Genomic DNA, 27,735 nt, shown 5'->3' with positions numbered 1-27,735 from the left:
CTAACTTTTATGTACTCTAATAGAATGGTTGATGTTAGAGCTTTCAATTCCGGTTAGTTTGGGTCGAGTAAGAGTGGGTTAGGTTGACTCGGGTCAGGTCAGTTTGGATTAATTTCATAACCTATGCGGGTCGGGTTTGGCTTGGGTCATGCTTTAGTCGGGTCACGTCGGGTCATACTTCTTATCAGGTTAGGGTCGGGTTTAGGTCGGGTTACATTCGGGTCGGGTGAACAACAGGTCGGGTTTAATTCGAGTTTTCACAGGTTAAAACGGGTTAGGGTTATTCTCGGATTCGATTCAAGTCAATTATTTATGGGTTAGAATCAGGTCAGGTCATTCTCGGGTTAGAGTCAGGTTCGGTTCAAGTCAATAGTTTGCAATTTATAATCAGGTCGGGTCATTTTCAAGTCAGGTCATTCTTGGTTTCAAGTCAAGTTCGGTTAAAGTCAATAATTTTCGGGCTATAATCAGGTTGGGTCATTTCCAACTCGGATTCAAGTCGGGTTATGTTCAAGTCAATAATTTGCAGATTATAATTCGGTCGGGTCATTTCCAAGTCAGGTCATATTCGGGTTCAACTAACTATAAATAGATAATTATCATTTTTATCAAGCTAATAATTTCCTTTGACTATAATATATATGACAATATAGTAGGGAACTATAGTCTATAATTTAGGAAGATAATTATCTTCTTTGACCGTACAACAAATATATACTATATTTAACTCTTAAACTTGAGGATGATGCTCCTTTCTTTTTCTGGCGTGGACCGACTTGGTCTCCTTAGACAAAATGCTTTGATCAACAATAATAAGGTGGTCTAAATTGCATTTAAGGTGAATTAAAATCGGGTCAGGAACAATTTGGGTTGAATTTAGGTCGGGTCAATAACAAATCGTGTTAATTTTGAATCGGGTTAGTAACAGATCGGGTTGAATTTTTGGGTCGGGTAAGTGATAGGTCTGGTAAAATTCGAGTTGGGTCAATAACAAGTCAGGTTGAATTTGGGTCAGGTCAATAACAAGTCGGGTTGATTTCGAGTCGGGTTTGTAACAAGTTGGGATAAATTCGGGTCGGGATAGGAATGGGTCGGGTTGAATTCGGGTTAGGTTAGTAACAAGTCGGGATAAATTCGTGTTTTGACGGGTTAAAAAGGTTTTCGGTCAATTTCGGTTCAAGTCAGGTCGGTGCAAGTTAATTAAATTGGCCGTTGTATACCAGTAAATCGATGCAAGTTGTAAACCGGTAAATTGACCGTTTAAAAGCAAATTGGATGGTTCCACCGCCCAATTGGACTCTCGGAGTGTATTAGGGACTATGGTAAACATTTCGGCAATTTTTATTTCCGGGCGAAAAAAAGTCAAAAATTCCAAAATCAAAGGCTAATAACCACGTTTTTTAAGAAATTTTGGAGGTTTCGGGTCCTGGTGTCGAAAATTCTTGAAATTCTATGGGATACATCTTATTGTCATATAATTCCGTTTGGAACCATATATGATTATTTGTTGTCATACAAATAATGATCGTGGTAGGCTTGAATTAATGAAATCGGTACAAGTTATAAACCGGTAAATTGGTCGTTGTAAGGCATATTGGATGGTTCCACCCACCCAATTGTAGGGTATTAGGGATCATGGTTAATATTTCGGCAATTTTTATTTCCGGGCGAAAAAAGTAAAAAAAATTCCAAAATTGAAGGCTAATATCCACGTTTTTTGAAAAATTTTGGAGGTTTTGGGGCCCGGTGTCGAAAAGTGTTGAAATTCTAGGGATACATCTCATGGTCATATAATGCTGTTTGGAACCATATGTGATAATTATTTGTTGTCATAAATGTTCGTGGTAGGCTTGAATTAATGAAATAAGTGCAAGTTGTAAACCGGTAAATTAAGGCAAATTGGATTATTCCACCAACCTAATTGGACTCCAGAAGGGCATTAGGGACCATGGTAAACATTTCGACAATTTTTATTTCTGGGCGAAAAAAAAGTAAAAAATTCCAAAATTAAAGGCTAATATCCACGCTTTTGTAGAAATTTTTGAGGCTTCAGGGCCCGGTGTCGAAAAGTGTTGAAATTCTAGGGATACATCTCGGGGTCATATAATGCTGTTTGGAACCATATATGATAATTATTTGTTGTCATAAATGTTCATGGTAGGCTCGAGTTAATGAAATCGGTGCAAGTTGTAAACCGGTAAATTGGTCGTTAAAGGAAAATTGGATGATTCCACCCAGCCAATGGGACTCCCTGACAGTATTAGGGTTCATGATAAAATTTCGGCAATTTTTATTTCCAGGCGAAAAAAAGTCAAAAATTTCCAAAATTGAAGGCTAATATCTACGCTTTTTGAGAAATTTTTGAGGTTTCAGGGCCCGGTGTCGAAAAGTGATAAAATTCTTGGGGATTCATCCCGGGGTTGTATAATGCCGTTTGGAACCATATATGATCATTATTTGTTGTCATAAATGTTCGTGGTAGGTTTGAGTTATTGAAATCGGTGCAAGTTGTAAACTGGTAAATAAATTAGTCGTTTAAAGGCAAATTGGATGGCTCCCCCCACCCAATGGGACTCCCATAGAATATTAGGGACCATGGTAAATATTTCGGCATTTTTATTTTCGGGCGAAAAAAGTCAAAAAAATTCCAAAATTGAAGGCTAATATCCACGCTTTTGAGAAATTTCGAAGGATTCGAGGCCACCGGTTTCACAAAGTCTTGAGATTTTAAGGAACACATATGGGGGTTCATAAAATGCTGTTTGGAACCATATATGATGATTATATATTGTCATAGATGTTTGTGGTAGGCTTGAATTAATGAAATCGGTGCAAGTTTTAAACCAGTAAATTAGCCGTTTAAAGGCAAATTGGATGGTTCGACCCACCCAATTCGACTCCTGGAGGATATTAGGGACCATGGTAAATATTTCGGCAATTTTTTTTCCGGGCAAACAAAAGTAAAAAAAAAATCCATAATTGAAGATTAATATCCACGCTTTTTGAGAAATTTTTGAGGTTTCAGGGTCAGTGTCGAAAAGTGTTGAAATTTTAGGGCATGCATCTCAGGGTCATATAATGTCGTGTGGAACCATATATGATCATTATTTGTTGTCATTAATGTTCGTGGTAGGGTTGAGTTAATGAAATCAGTGCAAGTTGTAAACCGGTAAATTGGTCGTTTAAAGACAAAATGGATGATTCCACCCACCTAATGGGACTCCCTGACAGTATTAGGGTTCATGGTAAACATTTCGGCAATTTTTATTTCCAGGTGAAAAAAAGTCAAAAAATTCCAAAATTGAAGGCTAATATCCACGCTTTTTGAGAAAATTTTGAGGTTTCAGGGCCCGGTGTCGAAAAGTGTTAAAATTCTTGGGGATTCATCTCGTGGTCATATAATTCCTTTTTGAACCATATATGATCATTATTTGTTGTCATAAATGTTCGTGGTAGGCTTGAGTTAATGAAATCGGTGCAAGTTGTGAACCGGTAAATTGGTCGTTTAAAGGCAAATTAGATGGTTCCCCCCCCCCCCAAAATGGGACTCCCGGAGGATATTAGGGAACATGGTAAATGTTTCGGAAATTTTTAATTTCGGGCGAAAAAAGTCAAAAAATTCCAAAATTAAAGGCTAATATCCTCACTTTTGAGAAATTTCGAAGGATTCGAGGCCCGGTTTCGCAAAGTCTTAAGATTTTAAGGAATACATCTGGGGGGTCATAAAATGCTGTTTGGAACCATATATGATGATCATATATTGTCATAGATGTTTGTGGTAGGCTTGAATTAATGAAAACGATGCAAGTTGTAAACCAGTAAATTGACCGTTTAAAGGCAAATTGGATAGTTCGACCCACCCAATTCTACTCCTGGAGGATATTAGGGACCATGGAAAATATTTCGGCATTTTTTCTTTCCAAGCGAAAAAAAGTCAAAAAAATTCCAAAATTGAAGACTAATATCCACGCTTTTTGAGAAATTTTTGAGATTTTAGGGCCCGGTGTCCAAAATTGTTGAAATTTTAGGGGATGTATCTTGGGGTCATATAATGCCATTTGGAACCATATATGATCATTATTTGTTGTCATAAATGTTTGTGGTAGGGTTGAGTTAATGAAATTGGTGCAAGTTGTAAACCGGTAAATTGGTCGTTTAAAGGCAAATTGGATGATTCCACCCACACAATAGGACTCCTTGACAGTATTAGGGTTCACGGTAAACATTTCGGCAATTTTTATTTCCGGGCGAAAAAAAGTTAAAAAACTCCAAAATTGAGGACTAATATCCACACTTTTTGAGAAATTTTTGTGGTTTTAGGGCCCGGTGTCGAAAAGTGTTGAAATTCTAGGAGATGCATCTCGGGGTCATATAATGCCCTTTGGAACCATATATGATCGTTATTTTTTGTCATAAATGTTCGTGGTAGGGTTGAGTTAATGAAATCGGTGCAAGTTGTAAACCGGTAAATTGGTCATTTAAAGGCAAATTGGATGGTTCCACCCAATCAATTGGAATCCCTGAATGTATAAGGGATTATGGTAAACATTCCGGCAATTTTTATTTCCCGGCGAAAAAAGTCAAAATTTTCAAAATTGAAGGCTAATATCCACGCTTTTTGATAAATTTTGGAGAATTCGAGGCCCAGAGTCGAAAAGTCTTAAAATTCTAGGGGATTCATCTTGGGGTCATATAATGCCGTTTGGGACCATATATGATCATTATTTGTTGTCATAAATGTTTGTGGTAGACTTTAGTTAATGAAATCGGTGAAAGTTATAAACCGGTAAATTGGTCGTTTAAAGGCAAATTGGATGATTCCCCCCACCCAATGGGACTCCTGGAAGGTATTAGGGACCATGGTAAATATTTCAGCAATATTTATTTTCGGGCGAAAAAAGTAAAAATATTCCAAAATTGAAGGCTAATATCCACGCTTTTGAGAAATTTCGAAGGATTCGAGGCCGGTTTCGCAAAGTCTTGAGATTTTAAGAAATACATCTGGGGATCATATAATGCCGTGTGGAACCATATATGATGATTATATATTGTCATAGATGTTCGTGGTAGAATTGAGTTAATGAAATAAGTGCAAGTTGTAAACCAGTAAATTGGTCGTTTAAAGGCAAATTGGATGGTTCCACCCACCCCATTCGACTCCTGGAGGATATTAGGGACCATGGTAAATATTCGGCATTTTTTATTTCCGGGTGATAAAAAGTCAAAAATTCCAAAATTGAAGACTAAATATCCACGCTTTTTGAGAAATTTTTGAGGTTTTAGGGCCCGGTGTCGAAAAGTGTTGAAATTTTGGGGGATACATCTCGGGGTCATATAATGCCGTTTGAAACCATATATGATCATTATTTGTTGTCATAAATGTTCGTGGTAGGCTTGAGTTAAAGAAATCGGTGCAAGTTGTAAACCGGAAAATTGGTCGTTTAAAGGCAAATTGGATGGTTCCACCCACTCAATGGGAATCCCTGAAAGTTTTAGGTATCATGGTAAACATTTTGACAATTTTATTTTCGGGCAAAAAAAGTCAAAAATTCCAAAAATAAAGGCTAATATACACAATTTTTGATAAATTTTATTAGAGGTTTCGGGGTCCGGTATCGAAAAGCCTTGATATTCTAGGGAATATATTTCGAGTTCATATAATGTCGTTTGAAACCATATATGATCATTATTTGTTATCTTAAATATTCGTGGTAGGCTTGAGTTTATGAAATCAGTGCAAGTTATAAACCGGTAAATTGGCCGTTTAAAGGCAAATTGGAGTTTTAAATTGGGTCATTTTCAAGTCGGGTCATTCTCGAGTTCAAGTCGCGTTCGGTCCAAGTCAATAATTTGTGGGTTATAATCAGGTAAGGTCATTTCCAAGTCGAGTCATTTTCGGATTCAAGTCGGGTTATGTTCAAGTCTATTATTTGCAGGTTACAATCAGGTCGGGTCATTTCCAAGTTAGGTCATATTCGGGTTCAATTAACTATAAATAGATAATTATCATTTTTATCAAGCTAATTATTTCTTTTGACTATAATATATATGACAATATACTATGAAATTATTATAGTTTATAATTTAGGAAGATAATTATCTTCTTTGACCATACAACAAATATATACTATATTTAAATTTTAAACTTGAGGATGATGCTTTTTTTTTTTTACTGGCGTGGATCGACTTGGTCTCCCTAGACAAAATGCTTTGATCAACAATAATAAGGTGGTCTAAATTGCATTTAAGGTGATTTGAAATCGGGTCAGGAGCAATTTGGGTAGAATTTAGGTCGGGTCAATAACAAATCGTGTTAATTTCGAATCGGGTTAGTAACAGACCAGGTTGAATTTTTGGGTCGGGTAAGTAATAGGTCTGATAAAATTCGGGTTGAGTTAATAACAAATCGGGTTGAATTTGAGTCAGGTCAATAACAAGTCGGGTTGATTTCGGGTCGGGTTTGTAATAGGTTGGGTTAAATTCGGGTCGGGTTAGGAACGGGTCGGGTTGAATTCAAGTCAGGTTAGTAACAAGTCGGGTTAGATTTGGGTTTTGACAGGTTAAAACGGGTTTGGGTCAAGTTTGTTTCAAGTCGGGTTCGGTTAGGTAAATAATTTACGGGTTACATTCGGATCGGGTCATCTCCAGGTCAGTTCATGTTCGGGTTCGAGTCTCACATACTCGGGTCAACTCTAGTCTAGGGTTGGTTTCAGGTCGGGTTTGGGTCACCATTTTTTCGGGTTCAGATGGGTCGGTTAATAATCGAGTTTGAGTCAGTATTTCGAGTCGGGTCAACTTTTGACAGCTCTAGTTGATATATAAAAGATAGAAATATAACACACGCACAGCGTGCACACAAATTTATCTAAAACAAAGCACTCAAATATACCATGGAGTTACTTGAGGAAAATTACAAGGGCTTCACAGCTTTAAGGCTGGGTACGAAAACCTGATTTGAGATGACACAGACCCAACCTCGAACCCGTGAAGCCAACATCATTCTTTCTTGTCAATTGGAGGAGTGGACATTGATGGGGTACCAGGTTCTAGTTGAGGGATTCCAACCAATTCCTGCGGCCATCATGTAATTGTGCTTTAATCGTTGACAAAGTCATGCAGCAAAAGGAACATGTGTTCCGAAGCCTTGATGTGGATTACAATCAGATGTGGGCAAGAACATGCATATGCTGGGGTGGTATAATCCGTACAGCTGCAGAGAAGCCTACTTCAGAGCAGCAATCACTTGTCAATACAAATGTAAGGAGACATTCTCACTAGCTTCTTTCATACCACAAGCATTCATCTCGTCTTGTATTGCTTTCCAATAGAGCAACCAGCACAAGTCCCTTTTACCATTTCATCATAAACTCAACAAGATACTTAATTATATGCACCAGCAAAGGCATGTTCTAACCTTGAAGTCCCGGTGAGAGAGAAATTAGTCGGGGCAATGAACAAGAAAATCTCAGACCTTACTCCTGAACACGAACACATTTCCATGATAGCAAATTAACAACAAAGTCAACAGTACCAGAAAAACTCATGTCAGACAGAGGAAGATTACAAACTTACCCTGAGGTAGCCAACTCGATTTTGATTGAAGAGCCTAACAAGAATCATCAGCAAACAAGATACTCTGTATGAGGAACTAATACGAGGAGACTCGTCTATAAGAAAGTTCCGGTACGGCACCTAAAGTGATTCTTGGCCCACTGCTGCTATTTCGGCTGAAGTGTTTTTTTTTTCTCCTCAGACCTTCAACTCTTACTTCCTATGGTTTGCTTGCCTCTGCTTCACCACTAGTCTTCTCAACATAATTGGAGCTATCTTCTGCAGTTTGATTTCCCGTGCATGGCTGTACCTTGCTCACCAGCCCATTTCTGATTCTGTTCAGTATCATCAATCTTTCCTGCATAGTTCAATATCCTAGATTAGAAACAAATATAGCACGTGATAAAGCAATGCAGAATACAGGCAGGATTTTCGCACAATGCACTGGAAAAAGGCTAGGACCAATTACTGCGTATATTTTAGGGAATGCAACACCAGCTCAATTAACAAAAGACTGGAATTTTGTTCTATACTCTACCACCCAACCCTCCTAATCATGATAAGAACGAAAATTGTCACAACATGAATATTTGACAAGCTCTGCAGAGTGCTGAGTTCAACACAGCTCAAACTTTGGACAGCAGAAGCCAATTCAGATTCTTAACTAAAGAAAATACAAAAGACTGAATAACAAAAAGTAAGCATGCATACAGAGATACAGGAACTATAAGTACCGAAACTATTTCAAAAATAAAAACCTATAAATAGGTGTATTAAAAATGTTCACCTCCTTGGATGAGTCTTTCTGAGGGCTTGCACCCTGCATATCTTCCTTGTCTTCTCTGGATGTTTCTCCTAGTTATCTTTATCAACCAAAACTTCTTCAAACATTTATTAACCTTCTACAATCACTTTTTCAGGCTCATCAGTTTCCTCTGATCTATCAGTCTTTTCAATGCTATTCTCATTGGCCAATACATACACAAAAACTGATAATCATCCAAAGTACATACTAATGACAAACCATCAAGTGATGGACACTCACCAATCACCATCGATAGCACCCCAAGGACCTCCAATTGCCATTAAGGAAAAAACTTATAAAACACAGCAAACTCCAACAAAATTGCATGTGTGTGGAATGCAATAGTCAGAAGTTTTTCAAGAACATAGGTCTTCACTAGCACTCCTGCTGAGTCTACTCATTACAGATATATAAATACAACTTTTTTCCTGGATGATTGATTATTCTGCTACAAAAGAGCACTAAATGAATCTAAGGTTAACATGTCAAACCATAGTAGGTCAGTAGTGAATAATTAATATAGACGCCATTGCACTAAATTGTTTCAAACATTATTTTTAAGGCAGTTCACCCTGAAAAGAATCAACAAACTTGAGTTCATTGGCTCTGTCAACAAATAACTATAGGCAATTAAAATAAATCCTTGATTACTTCACAAAGTGCAGGAATGATTTCCTCATATCTTTATAGTCATGTAGGTTTCATTGAACATATTTAGCTACAACATGCTAATAGAAAAACATAAAGCAAGTCTGATACTATCAGTTCAATGTAATAAGTTGCAGTCCAGTATATTGGGTATATAAACCAAATCAACCGACAAAAAAATAATAGGATTGGAATTTTGTTCATCACCTCTTGGTTTCAGACCTTCAGCACCTGACAAATTCGAAGAAAAAGCTCTTGTTATTCTTCCTACCCTAACCCTTTCCTTCTTTAGTTATATATCATATGGGTTACTATTGTAAGCCAAAACTGAGTTTTTCAGGCAAAGATGTTAGATAAACCCTTGAATAAGTACTCTCAGATAATAAATCAATGTATATTTGTATGTAAAATAAGAAAAGTTACTGTATTGGTTTTGCAGATGTATGCAATCCTAGGCATTTATATGGCATGACATTGAACCCTAAAAAAGACTAGCTAAGTTGAGTTCATTTGGTCCTTCAACAAAGTAATGAATAGGTACTCCTAGGGAATGAGCTTTTATTCCAACAAAGGACAATATATATAATAACAAGATGCATAATTGCATAGTATATGAGTAATTGAGAATTTGTTGACTGAAAAGGAGTAAAGTTATAAAACAAGAAAACGCTTCAGATCAATTTAAATTTCTTTTCATTTAGCAGCTAAATGAATCCTCAATAGCTTAATAAGTGGTAGATATGATCGCATTACATGACTACAAACATAAAATTAATCTATATGCTCCCTGTCATAAACATAAACTCAGCATATTAATAGCTTAACATAATGCAAGTCTGATATTCCACTAGATATGTCACAGATTGCTATAGAGCAGGTTTGATATGAATTAGTGCTACCAACATAACAAACAGCACCGTGTTGAACACCACACAGGCTTTTTGTTGCTGTTTGCCTATTGCTTCTTTCACAAAGGTGAGAGTAGACGAATTCAAGGCTGCTACAATCCACTCCTCAGTTTTTGGCTTCAGCACCTGAAATGTCAAAGGGATATAAAACATGAGATAGATGATTTATATAGTCTCCATGCAATAGATCTATTTTTAATACTGTTAAAATAGTACTTCTCAACTGTCATACAACTTGACTCAAACATTATTAAATTTCAAAAACTCACAGCAGCAATTCCCAGCAATCAGCCAATCACCCCAACGACCTGAGTATTGACCACTAAATCAACCAGAGTCCAAAACTTTAAACATAAACATCAAAAAGCAATTCGAGTATTTGAATTGAGTACTCTCAGTGATTTAAGTGAATTTTATTAATGAATAATGCAATAAGATTATAAGAATGAAGCATATTCCCATTAAAGTTGAGCGTTAACATCATTCAATAGTTTATAGTTACTGAATTAGCGCAGTTTCTTGTTACTCTTAAGACCAATTATGAAGAACAATCTTCAACAACAACAAAAGAAGTGGTTTAGAAATAGAAAACACAATGAACTCCACTCAATGACTGAGGAATACCTTAAGGTATACCATACCACAGGAGTTACTTCAACAAAACTATTTGGTAATATAGTCTATATACTACGTAACATGTAATGGGGCATGTTTAGTAATACAAACCTATAAGATATTTGGTGAAAATGTGGGAAATATACGTGGAATAGAAGATTTAGATTCTATTTTTAGAAACTAGTGCGTACTATCGGTACCTAGAGGGTATTCTAGCAACACCAAAAGTCATTACAATATGTGTTCATTATACGAAACTTGTAAGGTACTCCAAGACCTCAATCTTTTGTTGAAGAAGGTCCTTCACAGCAATGTGCTACACCAAACAATCACAGGAAAAAAAATACTTATAGGCTGCTACTATGTCATATTACTATATAAATTTTCAGATTTGTGCTCATCATGTAATCACGTGATAATGGTAAATTGGTAAGGGTCATAGTAGATAATTATTGGCCCAGGGAGTTGGCTATATAACTCTAAAAATCGTCCTGTTTCCTAGATCTCTTTTCCACAACTAGTGGGTGGTCAACCAGCCATGTTTATAAACAAGCTAATATTAGCAAGAAGAAAAGGTCCACGACAATATCAAAACTCCTCATCAAACACCAAGGAACTGAAACTTATACACAACTAACAACTTTGAACTGCAAAACAAACAAAGAAGCCAAAACTATGATTATCAAAATGAAATACAAGTAACATATATTTGTTGCACATCTTATGCCTCATGATCAACCAAACTAGTGGCCCTCAAGATTGCTCAAAGCTTCCCAGTATCTTTTACCCCAGCTTAAAATATGTGGCAAGTCTAATCTATTTATTTTTGTACTTGATAACGAATACAACACCCAATCACAAATTTACAACCTAAGTTCACAATCACTTAAAAAATATGCAATCAAAACAAAGAGTAGCATTAGCAATTCAGGACATATTTTGACAAAATCAGCAGTTTTTAACAGCAGTCAAATCAGAAAGCTCTTAGATTATTATTACCTCCATCATCTTGCTTACCACCATTGCTAGCCTGCTCACTCTCTACGCATCCATCACGGCAGCCAAGACAGACAAGGCTCTCCACGTAAGTCACCGCCCCAAAAGTATACTTATGCCCACAAACTAACCCAAACTTAAAAGGCAAACCACTGTCCATTGGAACATCCCTAGTTTTTCCAGTTTTCAATTCCACCCAAAAACAATCCTTCCCTTGCTGCATCAAAACCTCATCACCCCCTTTCGACATCATCAAGGTCTTAACCGGCAACAACTCACCCCGAATCTCCTCATGTCGAAAAGTCAACAGCTTAGTCCAAGAATCTTTCACCCCATATTCCTTCATCACCCAAACATCAACACAACGCTTAAAGCGGGCCCCATGTTCAACCTGTACAAACAAGCACTCCCCTAAAACCCCAGCAGACAAACGAGGGACCTTCAACTTCTTCCCCTCCTCATAATCAGGCAAAGGTAAGACCCTAAATTTCTCTAAATTAAGATCAAATGCAACAATGACATAATCATAAACAAAATCATCCAATTGCCCACGCCATAAAACACCAGTTAAATCAAACACAACAGGATCAGAAGTAGTAGCAATCCAATGCAAAGAATTACAGAGGAAATTACCATGGGACTTAGGATGAGAGAGAAAATGAGGAAAGTTCTCAACTTTCTTCCACAAATTTGCCTTCAAACTAAACACCTGAACTTCCCTAGGAGCTAAACCCTCATCTTGGTTGACATTATGCAGCTGATCCACCCTAACAATCTTGTAATCATTGCCAATTTCGTCGAACCCGAATCCGAAATCAACCCAATGAGACTCCCTGAACTCTTGAACCCCCAAAGAACCCAGTGGAATCTTCTGGAAAGTTCTAGTGGTAGGATTGAAAAGACCCAGAAAATCAGGGAAATCAGAAATGCAGAGAATGCCATTGCAGGACCCAATAAGGTCAGAATCATGGGTTCTAGGGTGAAATGGAAGAGAAAGGTTGGAAATTGAAGGTGGGGTGGAGGAATCTGGTGCATGAAGGTGCAGGATATGGAGATGTTTATGGGGTTTTGGTTGAGAAAGAGAAGCAAGAGAGAGATTGGAGGAGGAAGAGAGGGATTGCTTGATGTTATTGAGGATGAATTTTGGATCGTTGATTAAAGAAAGAAAGGATTTTGAGACAGATTTGAAGCGAGCAAGAGGTTTTGGAGGGAGATACAGCAGAATTTGAGTGATTATGTCAATGGGAAGCAAGGATGATTGTTGTTCTTGAAGATGAGCTTGATTTGGAGTTTCCATGGCTGAAATTGGGAGTTGATTTTGGGATTTGATGAGGGTTCAAGGGTTTTAGGACAAGAAAGGTGAAATGGGACTATGGGAGAGTATGGGAAAGATAAGTGTTCCTATGTGATTCATAATGTGTTACTCTTAGGAACTTATGGTTCTAAGACTTGTATTGTACCTAGGTTTGCTGGGTTAATAATGGTTCATGACGAGGGAGTCTGAGTTAATATGATAAACAAAAATAATTTATTTAATGATATTTTTACAAATAAATCAATAAAATATCTCAATTAACATGTTATTTTCGTAAATAAAATAACAATTGTGAGATATATTTAATATACGTTGTTGACTTATTTACAGAAATGTAACAAGTTTTTTTTTTTTTTTTTTTTTTTTTTTTTTTTTTTTTTTTTGTCATGAAGATCACTTGTATTATCTCGGTTTTACGACTTATTTTAAACTAATGCAAACATGTGAGATGTAAAATTTAGATATAAGGAATTACGGGCCTGTTCACATTTACGTAATTTCAGTTCAGTTCTGCTCTAATTAGTTCAGTTCAATTTAGTTTTGTTCAGTTCAACTCATAATTTTCCTTTCTCATAAAATATTCATTTCAATTCAATTCAGTTCAGCTCCAATCACTTCAATTCAACTCTAATCAGTTCAATTCAGTTCAGTAAATGTGAACAGGCCCTACGGGTATTTGAGTATTTCCGTACGTAATATCTACTAACGGGTCATTCTTAAAAGGCAATTTTAAAAATCCCATAATTAAATAAAATTCTTTAATCACACGGGCTTTAAATCTTGTAACATAATGACGCGGATTAAGTCCAGGGAGACTAGGGAGCTGAGTCATTGGTGAATTGGTCTCTGCCATGTAAGCTCGACGCATCAGCACCCAAAACAATTGATCATTTTCACTCTCTTTTCTATTTTACTCAATTCCATCACTCCAATTCCAATTCCCCAATTCTCTTAAACCCTAACTTATATACACTTCTCGATTCTCAATTCTAGGGTTTTCAATCTTGATTCTTTTCCCCATCATTCTTGATTCTCAATCCCAATTTCTCGAATGATAATCATCAATCATCATCATCATCGTCGTCCTCCTCATTCAATTTGCTGAATTTTGCATTTCAATGTCATCCGTCGGTACAACTCCGACAAACCAACCATTTCAATCTGATCGTCCTCCTTTGAAGCGCAAACTGGAAGATTACGATTCTCCCGTCTCTCAATTTTGCAAGAATTCGAATTCGAACACCAATTGCAAGGAAAAATCCGTAATTCATGATGATCATCTTGAATATGAATTACCTAAGGGTAATGATTTCTGCTTCCGAGGCGAATCGAGTGGGATTTCCTGCGATTTGATGGGGTCTCATCAGCTTCAATTCTTTGTCAGATTGATTTCTGGTGGAAATTCCCTTATTTTGCGCGCGAATTTGGATGATACAGTTGAAAGGTTGCACGAGAAAATCCAGAATGTTACCGGGATACCGAGTTCGGTGCAAAGATTAGTTTATCAAGGTAAGCAGTTGCAGTGGGAGCAGACATTGAAACAGTGCAACATTCAGAATGATTCAGTGCTTCAAATGGTGGGAAGAATGCGGAGCGCAAAGCATCCTCAAGCTTGGGTCGTAATTGGCGGTATGATTCATGACATTCGTAGTAGTTATAGGAGTGTTAATTTGAATTATGTTACTTATTATACTAATAAGATTAAGAGTCAGATGAAGGGTTTTATGACACTTTCACTTGATAATAGATATCATCCTGTTAATAATGGTAAGAAAGGAGATGTTCGTAAAATTAAAGGAACGAATAATGGTGATGATGATGAGGAGGAGGAGGAGGAGAGTTATGCCGATGCTTTTAATAATAGGAGCATTGATAAGTGTGATTATTGTGAGATTTTCATGACTTCTTGTGCTCCTCAGAGTTTAGTCATGCTTTATGCGTCCAAAGAGAGGGCGAATCAGGAGTGTGCGGAGGAATGTATCCGGTCGTTTGTGAATTTCATGAAGAGTTTGAAAGGGACTGGGAGTGAGAGAGCTTATTGTGCTAAGACGGTGTTGGTGTTCTGTGAATTGCTTAGGAAGCTGGCCACGGAAGATGACTTACTGTATATACATTGCAGGAGTACTCTTGGGTCGATGATGGTGAATGTTGTAGTGACGAATGTGTTTAAGGAAGTGTATGGTCATGATGGGTCCGAAGAGTTGTATGGGATCCCTATTGGAGCTGTGTTTCCTCTCTTGAAGGAAGTAGGGGAAAGGTTGGTGAAGGACTTGAAGCTGAATGTTGTATCAGATTCCAGCCTCGGGCCTTTGCATCGAGATGTGATCGATTTCTCTAATTTTCTGCAACCTGTGTTAACTTTCATTGAAAGAGAACGAGCATATCGGGCTAAGGGAGAAATCAACCTTTTTGATGATCTTCTCAATACTCTTTTCAATGATCTACACTGTTGGATTGACAAATGTCTTAAAAAGGTGGAGCTTTGCTTAGGTGTGAAGGGAAAAAAGTTTGTGGAAGCTAATCTACTTGGGTGGTCTCAGTATCTTGCTATTTTAAAGGAATTGCATAGTATTTCTCTACTAAACCCAGAATCAGAAGGCCATTTATGGACCACACTGAGACAAAGTAAGACAGCACTGTGTGGCCTTATTGTCAGGTATGCCAGGCGTGTTGATGACCATAGCTGGCTTCTTAAGCATAAGGATGACCTGGATTTTCAATCAAGGAGGCATTTAGTTTCGTTACTGTTTCCGGAGGTGAGAGAAGATTATGATGAATTGCTCGAGATGTTGATTGACAGGTCCAATTTGCTGGCTGAATCATTTGAGTATATATCTACTGCAATCCCATCTACACTGCAGGCTGGTCTCTTTATGGAATTCAAAAATGAAGAAGCTACAGGTCCTGGGGTTTTAAGGGAGTGGTTTTGCTTAGTATGCCAAGCGATTTTTGATCCAGAAAGAGCTCTTTTTGCATCTTGCCCTTTGGACCGTCGAAGGTTCTTCCCTAGTAAAGGCAAGTGTTTGTAGTCTCTTGTGCAGTTTGATATAAGAAAATTCCTCTTAGCTCATATACTTCTACTCCCGTTTTCAATTGTAGACAATGACCACCATGAATTGAATTTGATAGCATTGGTGCCTGACATTGTCTCATAAAGAGACTGTCTGTGATTTCATAAGTTGAGTTAGCACAAGGAAACTTGTCATAAAACTCTAGCAAATTTATGTCACGTTGATTGATTGCACACTAAGTTCATGCTACATCATTGTATAAATGTTGTCAATCATTGTATATCTTTGTGGTGGAGTGTTGCATCTGTCTGAGTGAAGTCTGATTGAGAGAGTCCCTGTTTCTTGTGCTAAGATATCTTTTTTCATACACCTCACAGATGATTGATTGTCTATGCGTGAAAACACACAACTTTATATGTATTTTCTACCATTTGACACATTGAAATTTCTTTCATTTGGTCTGAATTGTGAAGATGTGGAGTAATAGGGGTTCAAATACATGTTCGAATGACATAGTTGTGCATCAGCATGTCCTCTTATCAATAGGTATCCTTGTCTGCTGAGTAGCTAAGTAAGGCTCTGTTTTGTTGGATATAAAATGTTACCCTGGATAGTTTTCATCAATAGGAAATTTTGAATTTAAAAGTATTTTTCGTCCTGTTAAAACAATTGTCCCTTCTTTTGGAAGATCCAAAATTTCATTCCTTGACCAATGCTCACTCACCCTCTCTTATATTCTCCTAATAACTGAGTTAAATTTGAGGACTACATCAGCTTCCTCCGGAGGATTTTTCTAGCAGAACAACAACATCCAATGTGTGCTGTTTGTGCAACTCTTTTGATTTAGTTTAGAGCATATCTGATAGTGGATATCATGGAGATGGTGGGTTCTTGCAGAATTCTAATGTTGATCAATTAATGGAGTGGAGGAGTTGGATGTTGACATTGATGTCATATGGGAGGGGGGTGGCTTTTGGTTTTAGTTTTCTTTTCTTTTCTTTTTTTCTCTTATTTTTTAAATGAAAGAATAACCTTTTCAATTTATATATTTTTCCATGCACCCAAACAATGGAAAACTTATCTAAAATTGGGTATATAGCAAAGTATTGTAGAAGTTTTGTCTGGAAAACAGAGTTGGTCTTTCCAGCCTCCTCAAAAGTAACTGTTGAGGTAAGCAGTGAAGAAGACCAGCCTCCTCAAAAGTAACTGTTAAGGAAAGCAGTGAAGAAATGGTGGGTGTTGAGGACTAAATTAGAGGAATGAAAGTACCCAATATAGATATTGAGGCAGGAGACTGGGAGAGGGAACTTCCTTTTGCACGATTCATTAGTGTGAATCATTTTTTTAACTCAAGTAGCTCACCTCCCTATTGTTAGCTTCTTAGAGATAATCTTAACACAATTTATGTAAACTTAAAGGTTTTTCATCATGGCATGCATATCCCTAATATCAAAATATTAAGTCAGTACTACTCTGTTATGTATCCCTATTTAAAGGTATCATTTTCCAGCACATATAGAGTGCTTGCTCAATGTTTGATAAATTAGTGCGTTGAGCTTGGTTTCTTTTGTTTCGATGTGTTAAAGCCTGTTTATTGTCTTACTCGTTACTGTTTATGCAAACTATACTTGCCTTGCTTAAGGTGAGGAAAAAAATTGTTTTCTTTTGTTTTTCAAATCTTTTCTAGTACTTTTTTTGGGGCAAGCCATTGTATAAATCTGATATTTATTCTTAACATTTCTTTTTATCTATTGTGCAGCATCCAAGGTACATCCTCTACATCTTCGATACTTCCTATTTTCAGGGAGGGTAATTGCTTTGGCTCTGAAGCATAAAATTCAAGTTGGTGTTGTTCTGGATCGTGTCTTTTTCTTGCAACTGGCAGGAAGACAAGTTTCCATCGAAGATATACGGGACGCAGATCCTCGCATCTATAGTAGCTGCAAACAAATATTGGAGATGGATGCTGATTTTGTGGATTCTGATGGTTTAGGGCTGACATTTAGTATTGATATTGAAGAGCTGGGGAAAAGGAATGTTGTAGAACTCTGTCCTGGAGGAAAAGACATTTCTGTGAACAGCAAGAACAGGAAGGAATATGTTGACCTTATTGTTCAGCATCACTTTGTGTCATCTATTTCTGAACAAGTATCGTATTTTGCTCAAGGTTTTGCTGACATTCTTTCTGAAGCAAATCTGCGTGAAACCTTTTTTAAAAGCTTGGAGCTGGAAGATCTTGATTGGATGTTGCATGGAAGTGAAAGTGAGATATGTGTTGAAGATTGGAAGTCACATACTGATTATTATGCCTATAAAAAATCTGATCCTCAGATAAAATGGTTTTGGGAGGTATGTAGTAGAACATATGCTGATTATTATTACTGCTTACTGTGTTATTTTTCTTCTTCTCATATAGAAGTAATTTGGTTATTGTACATGTGAGACTTCTCATTGTCCGTCCCCCCCCCCCCCCCCCTCTTCTCTTGCTATCCTTCTTGGGGTGGAGTCGTGGAGGGCGGGAGGGTGTCATTGAGGGATTGATTAAGGTTATATTATGTATGTGTTCAGTATGATAGGCATAGACAAGTTCCTAGTTAAAGCACTTTATTTTAATAATGCTGCAAAAATCTTCTCCGAGCAGTTTGGAAACCAGAGTAGCTTTCAGCCATCGCAAACCCCCTTTTCTCTCCTCATTCTTTGTGATCCGGCATATGCCCTGGTAAATGGATAAGACATGTCTGGAGTTTTTGATTATCTTTTGGCGATTTGCAGATTTAAGGAAATAAAGTTCTAAGCATTGATAATCTTTTGGCAATCTGTAGATTTGAGGAAATAAAGTTGTTATGAAATAAAGAAAATGGAAAATTCTGAGGCTAATGATTTTGGATAAATCGCTGGAGATTAAGGTTGAAAAAAAAAAAATCTAGTTCTAGTCTATATATTATATGCAAATGTGTTTATTTGCTTCTTGATTTACCAACATTTAAGTATTATGAAGTTTCTTCACCCTTTCTAGGTGCAATTCAATCAAGTTATACAATTTGTATGCTGTCTATTGAAGTACTTATGAACTCTGTAAATCTTTTCAGGTGGTTGGACAATTTACCGCTGAGCAGAAAAAAACTCTCCTCTTCTTCTGGACATCAATTAAGTACCTTCCTATTGAGGGTTTCAGTGGTCTTTCATCTCGACTGTGCATCTACAAATCCTTGGATTCCCAAAATTGTTTGCCCTCATCTCATACATGCTTTTTTCGAATTTGTATCCCACCGTATCCATCAAAGACTGTCATGCGACAACGCCTCCATTTGATCACCCAAGAACATATAGGTTGCAGCTTTGGCACTTGGTGACAGGTGATCTTGATGACATCAGCTAGATTTTGGGGTGGGATCTGCACATAAATGAAGACTTTGGCTTAGAATTTGTACATATTTCTTAGAGTAAGTTTAGGATGCGAGCTTGTGCCACAGAATTGGTGCTCTTGCTTTGAAAAAGTTTGGTAATACTCATTATGAACACTTACCTGCATAAAATTTATGTAAAAAGTTCACTCAGATGAAGATTTGCCGCTCTGAAACTTCTCTGGATGTTTTATTGTAACGCCCTTGGTGTACAGCATTTTCATGAATGAATTAAAAATTGGAATTTTCAATCTGAAATAACGGTTCTGATTTCTGAATGTTGAATTTTTCTAGCTATTCTAGTGCTGAATTCAAAGGATTTTTTTTTTTTTTTTTTTTTTTTTTTTTTTTTTTTTTTTTTTTTTTTTTTTTTTTGTGGTTGTAGGAGTGTCTTGTATTAAGTATTGTCAGACAATCTCAACTAAAACATAGAAGTTTTGTTAAAATACCACTACGTGGTCAAAGGCATGTATAACCTTGGTCTTTCTTGATCCTGCTTGTAGCGGACTGCAGATTGGAGGCTGGTTGTTATGTTCGTCTTGCCTACATCGTTATACTTGTGATGGTGCAGGGGCACTCGTTTTGATGTTTCCATGGTTTTTATCGTTTTTTCAGATAATCTCTTTTCCCTTGAAACCTTGTTTTGACATTCTGTAAACTCCCATCATCAGACACTGAAAAAAACTCTGAATAGTTGTAAAATTCAGGACTCAGGCTGCCTGACTCGGGTGAAGTTTCAATGAAGCTTTTAAAATTTGATTTTTTACCTTCATTTGGCTCTTTTCTATGTTCTTCATCATGAAACTTAATTTTCGGTATTTTGTGAAGGTTTTATTTGTAAGTTACCTTCGTTAATTAAATTCGCTTCTTGATAACAGAATAACATAAATTTAGGAATGAGAGTATATATATCACATATAACCTCAGAATTATAATTATAATAATATCATTATTATTCCATTACCAAAGCCAATACAATATCAAACTCTCAAATCCCTGCTCTTTGGGTTGAAACTTGTACCCAGCATTCATAAGCAAGGGCACATCATAACCCAATAGCTTTGATGTGTAATATATATATAATGATCTTCAAAAAACCCAACCAAAGCTTTTACCTCAATATAAAATAATAAATATTAATAGCAATGGTAATACTAGTAAGTAAATAAAATTCTTGTAAAAAGAAAAAAAACTGATCAACCCCAAATGCAACCCTAAGAAATATTTAGAGAAAAAAGACCATCTTAAACACCCTTTTGATCAAGTTTACTCTTCAGACTTTTCAACTGGAACCTCAGTGCTGGTGGTCTCCTCTGCTGCAGCTGCTGCTGGTGCTTCAGCGGGTTTCTCTTCCTCGACGTTGCTAGCTTCTTCAGCTGCTGGTGCTTCAGTGGCCTCGGTGGGGGTCACTTCGGTGGTCTCTTCAACTGCAGCCTTCTCTTCTTCAGCTGGTGGGGCAGCTACTTCTTCCTTCTTCTCTACTTCTGGCTCTGCCTCTGCCTTTACCTCTGCCTCGGCTTCCTTTTCTGGCTCGGCTGCTACTGCTGGAGCTTCGGTTTCTGCTGGGACTTCAGCAGCTTCCTCAACGGTTTCAGCAGCAACTTCTGCTGGTGCTTCCTCAGAAGGTGCAGCCTCAGTTGCAGCTACTGGTGCTTCTACAACTTCCGCGGTTTCTGTGGTTGGGGCCTCGGTCTTGATCACCTCAACTGGTGCAGGTGCCTGAACCTCAGGCAATGTAGTGCTTGGTGCAACCTGTGTGCAGAAGAAAACATCACCGAAATTTAGTCTTTAAGCTGGAAATTGTTCTCATGCCAAAACCAGCAAAATTCATCTTATACTACCTCCGTTTTTTATTATTTGCAGCAAATGGTTATTATTTGTGAGGTATAAAATATATCTATTTTGTAAATAATAAAAAACGGAGGTAGTAGAATGGCCAAGCATATCGATAATCGATCTTGAAAATCACAATATTCATATATATTAATCTTTACACAAAATTCTCTTTATAGTGCATGTATTTATATAATTGCTTATCATAGAAATGGTTAGCACTTATTATTGAAAGTTTTCAAAAATGGAACTTTTAAAACCTTTGACCAAAAATTCATCTTATTGAATGATCAAGCATATAGGTTGATATAAAAGCAATGATCAATCAGAAAAACAGATCTTTAAAACTTGTGTATATAACTCTTTTCACATCAATTTTAAATTCACTTTTTATGCTTATCTTAATAATATTGTTAGCACTTGTATGTGCTTAAGGAGGATGATTAATCCAAACATAGTTCTTATGATGAAATCTTATTAATCTGATTGAGATTATCCAACAATTCAAGTCTAACTATCAAGCAGAAGATCAGATTAGTTTTATTTCAATCGTACGGATCATCATCAAAATCTATACTTTGGTGTTAATTTGTAATGTTGGAAAAAACAAGCACACTAGAAAAAAAAGAAGAAAAACAAAAAACATGAACCTTAGAACTTTTCCTAAGAGAAAATCATTAATAAAGAGTTGTGTAGCACTAATGAATTTCTAAGAGAAAATCATGAATAAAGAGTTGTGTAGCACTAATGAATTTCTAGTGATCAAACAAGATCAGTATTGCTAGAAAAACCATGCATAAAAATTCAAGAGAATATAAGCACGTAACAGTTTTTAAATCCAATATATAACACCCTAATAACATTTAAGGGTGTCTGAATGCACACAGAAACAATGTTTATACAAATTTAAACAACAAAAGAGAGAAAAAAAAATGTAGGAGATGTACCTCAGTGGCCATTTGTAGGAAATGAAAATTGATATGGAATGAACAAAAATAGGGAAATAAAATGAGAGCAGAGAATATTGATAAGCTTAGAAGAATATGAATATGAATTGATGAGATGATGAAATGTAAGAGAGGAGTATATATAGGAGTATTAACAGCATGTAATGAATAGATTAATTAAAATTAGAGGGAGGTGAGCTAAGAGATGTGGGGTCACTGCTGAAAAAAAAAAAAAAAAAAAAAAAAGATTCTCAGCAAATTGACACCTCAAATCACTGACATTGCAATTGGCCATTTAGCTTGTCTAGTTGTAATTGTATTTTTTCCCCTCTATTAAGGTTTTATGGCATATATTTAGGGAGTATCTTTTTTCTCAAAAAAAAAAGATAAATAAATAAAAAAATTTAAATTTTTTTGAAACTATAGATTTTTTATTTTTATTTTTTTTCTCGAAGTGAGGAGATCAGATCATTTTTATTTCAATCAATTAAAGAGTGGGGTTGCTTGGCCTAAGTGTAAGTGTGTAACCAATTAGGTTTTCATGTCCTTGATTTTCTACTTTGTTTTTATTAAACCTTTTTTTTTTTTTTACCTTTGTCCCATGGGAAAAAAAATAGAAGATTTGATATATAGGTCAAATGTTATGATGGTCGACATACATATCTCTATGTTCTACTCATTTTAATTTTGTTACAAAATAACAAGCCGCAAATTGCAAGATTGTAGACGAGTTACAATTAACTACTGAGATGTTTTGTCCTTCCAAATCAGTAATTAAATTTAATTTTAACACTTATTATTATACTTTGACATCGCATGCATCATATTATAGCATAAGATGAAAATTGCTTAATAATTCTTCTTTTATTATTGCAGTACAATATTCCAAATAGTTGATTTTTAGTATGAACATAAAGGGAATTTAGGTCGTTGCTAGCTTGTGGTATAATTGTATGAACATTTTTGTATGAATAATCAATCAAAATATACAATGTTTTATTTAAACTGTTTATTGCTCTTTTTATAAACTATATACAAGTGTATTCATTGAAGAATTTAATTAATACGTACGATTCATTACAATTATTGGAAAAGGTAGAGTTGCTTGTAATATGGGTGCCTGTTGCATGCACATGTTCGACAGAATCTTTCAAATACACTTGCATGACACAATCAATGTTTTAGGGTAACAAACAATGTTGGTACATGTACGAAATCACAGATCCTTAACATTATTAAGTGACCAAATATTCTTCATTAATTCTCATCAAGAAATGATTTAAGTAAAGAAATTAACGCCCTCATATGACATTACACATTTACACATTCACTTTGTTTGACTGAAACTAATAGTTATTTTTTTTACAGGGAAAAAAATAATAGTAGTTACATAAACGAATATTGATTGATTGAGCGTTTTCATACAATCACAATATTTAGTAAGGGTATAATGGTAAAATCAATCACAAATAATACTCTGTACTTTGTATACGAGTGTTATCCAATTGAGTAGAATATTGATGAACATCATTAACGGCTAAAATTTTGTTTAACAAGAGTATTAAAGGTCGAAGTCATTTACAAGCTGTCTTGAAGATCACTTTCCAAAAGACCAATTACTACGGAGAAAGAAGCAAATTAAACAGCTTAGCTATGTCGGCCGGTGCTCAAGGTGGGACCAAAAGAATCAACAAATGGTACATAATTAAGATGGAGGTCCCCAAACTATTACACTTAATTCTTTGATTAATAAAACTTGGGAATTTTTGCTAAAAAATACTTATACGTAGTATATGAGATAAAATAGAAAATTTAAGCATGAATCAAACATTAATACATGAGCCTATAATCAATTATGAAGGTGGCAAATTAAAGGATGAGGCATGGACCCTCTAATTAATACCCAGCATCAAATGATATAAAGGGTGAATGAATTATATATAGTACCTCTCTTTCAAATGAAATAAAGGGTGAATGAATTATATATAGTACCTCTGTTTCATGCTACGTATTATTTAATTTACAATAATTTGTCATAAAGTGTGAGTGGAAAATGTTTCATCGTTGCAAATAATTGTCACGATGGCTATTGATACCATATTAAATGACAGATTCGATAATTTTAAAATTAAGTTTATCGTTGAAATCCACGATAGGTTTTATATATTCTATCGGTTTTGATTTATTAGGGGTCGTATTCAAAGCCTAATTACTTAATTAGTCTATCACCTTTTTTTTTTATTTTTTTGTGACAATCAACAAAGAAAACAAGTGTACATTTTAGACAAAACACTCAAAATGTATATTCCTCAAGAGCTATCATCAATCAATAGATTTGATCATTTTAGACTTTAGGAACCGCCCTTTCCAAAGTTGAATCTAAATGTGGGACCCATAATCCAATTTGTTTCCTAATCAGCACACTTATGATCTGATTTGCCACGTCTGATCCTATTCAGATTTCTCTTCCTTTCTTCCTAACTAAATTATAGCCTTACCCACCATCAATTTAATCTTTGAACTAAATGAACGGCCACAAAAATTCCACATTAATGGAGATGATTTTTTTTTATTTTTTTATTTTAGGTTTAGTTAAATTAACATGTGATTAGGTTAATTTTATTAGGAAATTATATAGTAACTCTAACCTATTTTATTTTAGGTTAGTTTGTTTCTTTGTTTCTTTGTTGCTTGTTCTTGTTCTTTTTATTTGGAATTCTATTCCTCTGTTGGATAAAAAAAAAAAACTCTAACCTATTTTGTATGTCTCATTCATGGTTGTCTTTCTATCTATATCTACCTATAGAGGGAAAGTCTTGTAAATAATAATGAAAGGTAGAATAAAATTACCTCCTTACTATTGTTTCACTAGTACAAAGGTATTCATCATTTGCTTTAAACATTCAATTTTGGATTTATTTAAGTTGTTCCTTCTAGTGAAGTAACACTCAATGACTGGATGCTGATTGAATCGATATTGTTATATATTGACAAGTGAATTTAATCCACAAGTAATTGGAGTTCTCAAAGGTATATCGGATTATTATTGACTTATGGTTAGAAGAGAATGAACATTGTATAAAATTTTCTTACGTTAATTACTTGATTTTTTTTCTATCCGATCCGGATAACCACAAGGTGTTATACTATATAGAGGAAATGAAAGAAAGGAAAATTAAAACTATTTACTACGTGTTATCATACACAAACCCTCGATTTATACTATTAGGCAAAGACTCTTTGGTAAATAGTACAAAGTATATAATTTCATATTGGAGTATGATCATATTTGTAGATCTCAAAGCATACATATTAACATATATAAGTATATAGTAAACTAATTTAATTATTTTGTTGGCAACCAAATGATGCATCATAAAATTATTTATGTCACCCACACTTTAAATATACTAAAAGGTACGTACTCTCCCAAATTTCATATACTTGTATAATATCATCAATTTGTGTAAAAAAACTTTGTACTAAAAGAACAGCTTAATTAAATTTCTCTTTCTAATTTACCACGCATTGCCTAACTGTCTAAGCCTAGGTATATTGATCTGTAAAGTCATCTATCCCAAAAGTTTAGGGGCGGTGAAAGGTGGACCCACATAAAAAGGTACAACCCCATACAAAGTTACAAACCCTATTTAAAAGCCATTATGATTGAAGCCACTAAGGTATCAAGAACAGGATTATTAATATAATTTCAGATTAACCTTAATCAACACGAATTAATTACAATCAAAACACATGAGAGTTGCACTATTAAATGTCATTATATGTTTCAATTAAAGTATAATTAAGTACAGGTTAATTTGGAGATTTTGTTAGGTAGAATCCTGCTTAATTAGCTTCTTGTAATTAAGGATTTAGACACGTACAAATCTGTTTTGTTTTGTGGTTATAAAATAATGTACGTAGTATATAATTATGAATATGAAGAATTAGTACAATATGTGAGTTGCAATGTATCTTTCAATGGAGCCAAAGATTGATTATTAGCAACAATAATAAAATAATAATAATAATAATAATAAATAAAAATAAAAAGAATAAATATGGGTTACATTGAAATGGACATGCATTATGTATATGGAGATCAACTAATTGTCTTAGGCTCGCAAATATAATGGTGGAGGCATATGTATGTACAGTGCTTAATGTGCATACGTTGAACATTAAGTAGCCTAATTATTTTAAAGAACACGAAGACTAAGGGTCTGTTCTCATAAACTGAACTTAGTTGAATTGAATTGAACTGAACTGAATTTTTGTTAAGAGAATGAAATTAGGAGCAGAACTGAACTGAATTGAGCTGAACTGAAATAAACGTATGAGAACATGTCCTAACTCCAATGAACATATAGAAACTATATGTTCATTGGAGTTGGTTTTCATGTTCTATATTCACTAGAATTAGTCTTTCTTTCTTCATGTTCTTTGAAATTAGGCTTAATCTTTAACGTATGCACATTGAATATTGTGCATTTGCATCCACCATCCAATTATTTTCAACTTTGTTCACCTTATTTCATTTGTATATAATTTGTAAAATATAAATTAAAATAAGAAAAGTTAAGGAAAATAAGTTAGAATAAGTTTTGATGATATAAAGGGTCACCATATTCAATTTATTAATACTAATTTTTTTTATTTTATTTTTTTTTTTTTTTGGCGTGACATACTAAAAATAAGTTCAAATAAAATAAAGTAAATTAAACACACTATTTGATGACTTTATTATCTCATCAAATATAATAAATACTACTCCCTCCGTCCCAAAAAGAACGACCCATTTGGCCAAAACTTTGTCCCAAAAAGAATGACCCATTTGCATTAAAACACCACCAATTTGCAACAATATTTGTGCAAAATTAGCTTCCCCATATAAAAATTTGATTTTCCATGTTATTTTATTACTTTCTCTCTCTATTTTTTTACAAACCCCATGTAAATTTATCTTTCCAATATACTTTTACTTCTTTTTACTTAACTTCCTTAATACCCGCGTAATCAACCCAAATAGGTCGTTCTTTTTGGGACGGAGGGAGTAATGCTTTTCTTTGGTGAATATTTTACAAACATTAAATTTACAGCTCTTTTAGTAAGGGTGTGTATTTTTGTTAGTTGATGATTATTTCTTATTTTGACTACTACTGCTCATTTTATCCAAGTTATAATCATCAAATATGTAAAAAAAAATACTTTTAAATACACCCGAATGTATGTAAGAATTTATATAATACTACCTCCGCTTTAAATTACTCGCAACTTTGGAATATTTTATCTCTCATAAATAATACCCCAAAAGTTACGAGTAATTTGGACCGGATGTAATATTAAGATATGGGAAGCCGACAAGTTGTATTAAGTGTTTTTGTTATTAATTTTTTAAATATACATAACTTTATCTAATACTTATCTGAAAATTGTGGGTGCGTAACATGGACATTTCTCTTTTATTTACGTAAGAAATTTAATAAATGATATTGACAAGAGCTCAAAACAATATACATCCATATTGCAAACTTTGTTTTCTTTCCATTTCTACATTTATACTATATCTGAACCAAAATAATTGAAATAGTTTCCCTTTAATTTGTACAATGATATATACAAATATATATATAATTTTGGTTGTATAATTATTTTTACTAATACATAAAACAAATATTATCAAGTAGTTTTATATTATGTTA

The 27,735-nt window shown here is 35.0% G+C and overlaps 3 protein-coding genes across 3 annotated transcripts; 1 reads left to right on the top strand and 2 right to left on the bottom strand.

Annotated features, from left to right (window-relative positions):
• Nucleotides 1–9,674: 9,674 nt before the first annotated feature.
• On the bottom strand, nucleotides 9,675–12,935 carry LOC145636488 (F-box protein CPR1-like). Its single transcript, XM_081688062.1, has 2 exons — nucleotides 11,527–12,935; nucleotides 9,675–10,038 (listed from the first exon to the last, which is right to left on the bottom strand). Exons 1-2 carry the CDS (start codon nucleotides 12,818–12,820, stop codon nucleotides 10,019–10,021), a joined length of 1,314 nt encoding a protein of 437 aa, XP_081544188.1. The 5' UTR covers nucleotides 12,821–12,935; the 3' UTR covers nucleotides 9,675–10,018.
• Nucleotides 12,936–13,721: 786 nt separating this feature from the next.
• Nucleotides 13,722–19,523, top strand: LOC145636486 (E3 ubiquitin-protein ligase UPL5-like). Its single transcript, XM_081688060.1, has 3 exons — nucleotides 13,722–15,853; nucleotides 17,609–18,198; nucleotides 18,939–19,523. The coding sequence occupies exons 1-3, from the start codon at nucleotides 13,957–13,959 to the stop codon at nucleotides 19,200–19,202; spliced, it is 2,751 nt and encodes a 916-aa protein (XP_081544186.1). The 5' UTR covers nucleotides 13,722–13,956; the 3' UTR covers nucleotides 19,203–19,523.
• A 659-nt stretch (nucleotides 19,524–20,182) lies between these two features.
• LOC145636487 (uncharacterized) lies at nucleotides 20,183–22,189 on the bottom strand. The gene is made up of 2 exons (XM_081688061.1): nucleotides 22,034–22,189; nucleotides 20,183–21,005 (listed from the first exon to the last, which is right to left on the bottom strand). Exons 1-2 carry the CDS (start codon nucleotides 22,043–22,045, stop codon nucleotides 20,520–20,522), a joined length of 498 nt encoding a protein of 165 aa, XP_081544187.1. The 5' UTR covers nucleotides 22,046–22,189; the 3' UTR covers nucleotides 20,183–20,519.
• Nucleotides 22,190–27,735: the final 5,546 nt, after the last annotated feature.

The sequence above is a fragment of the Chenopodium album genome, chromosome 6 (assembly GCF_948465745.1).
Source record: "Chenopodium album chromosome 6, dcCheAlbu1.1, whole genome shotgun sequence".
Taxonomy (NCBI): domain Eukaryota; kingdom Viridiplantae; phylum Streptophyta; class Magnoliopsida; order Caryophyllales; family Amaranthaceae; genus Chenopodium; species Chenopodium album.
This window is presented reverse-complemented; position numbering and strand designations above follow the sequence as displayed.

Bases quoted from the DNA above. Each gene is read 5' to 3' on its own strand.
- LOC145636486 (XM_081688060.1), top strand. From the start codon at position 13,957: ATGTCATCCGTCGGTACAACTCCGACAAACCAACCATTTCAATCTGAT. The intron at 15,854-17,608 runs GCAAGTGTTTGT...TCTATTGTGCAG, and splicing joins AAGGTTCTTCCCTAGTAAAG to CATCCAAGGTACATCCTCTA. The intron at 18,199-18,938 runs GTATGTAGTAGA...AAATCTTTTCAG, and splicing joins AGATAAAATGGTTTTGGGAG to GTGGTTGGACAATTTACCGC.
- LOC145636488 (XM_081688062.1), bottom strand. From the start codon at position 12,820: ATGGAAACTCCAAATCAAGCTCATCTTCAAGAACAACAATCATCCTTG. The intron at 10,039-11,526 runs GTAATAATAATC...TTGACATTTCAG, and splicing joins TGGTAAGCAAGATGATGGAG to GTGCTGAAGCCAAAAACTGA.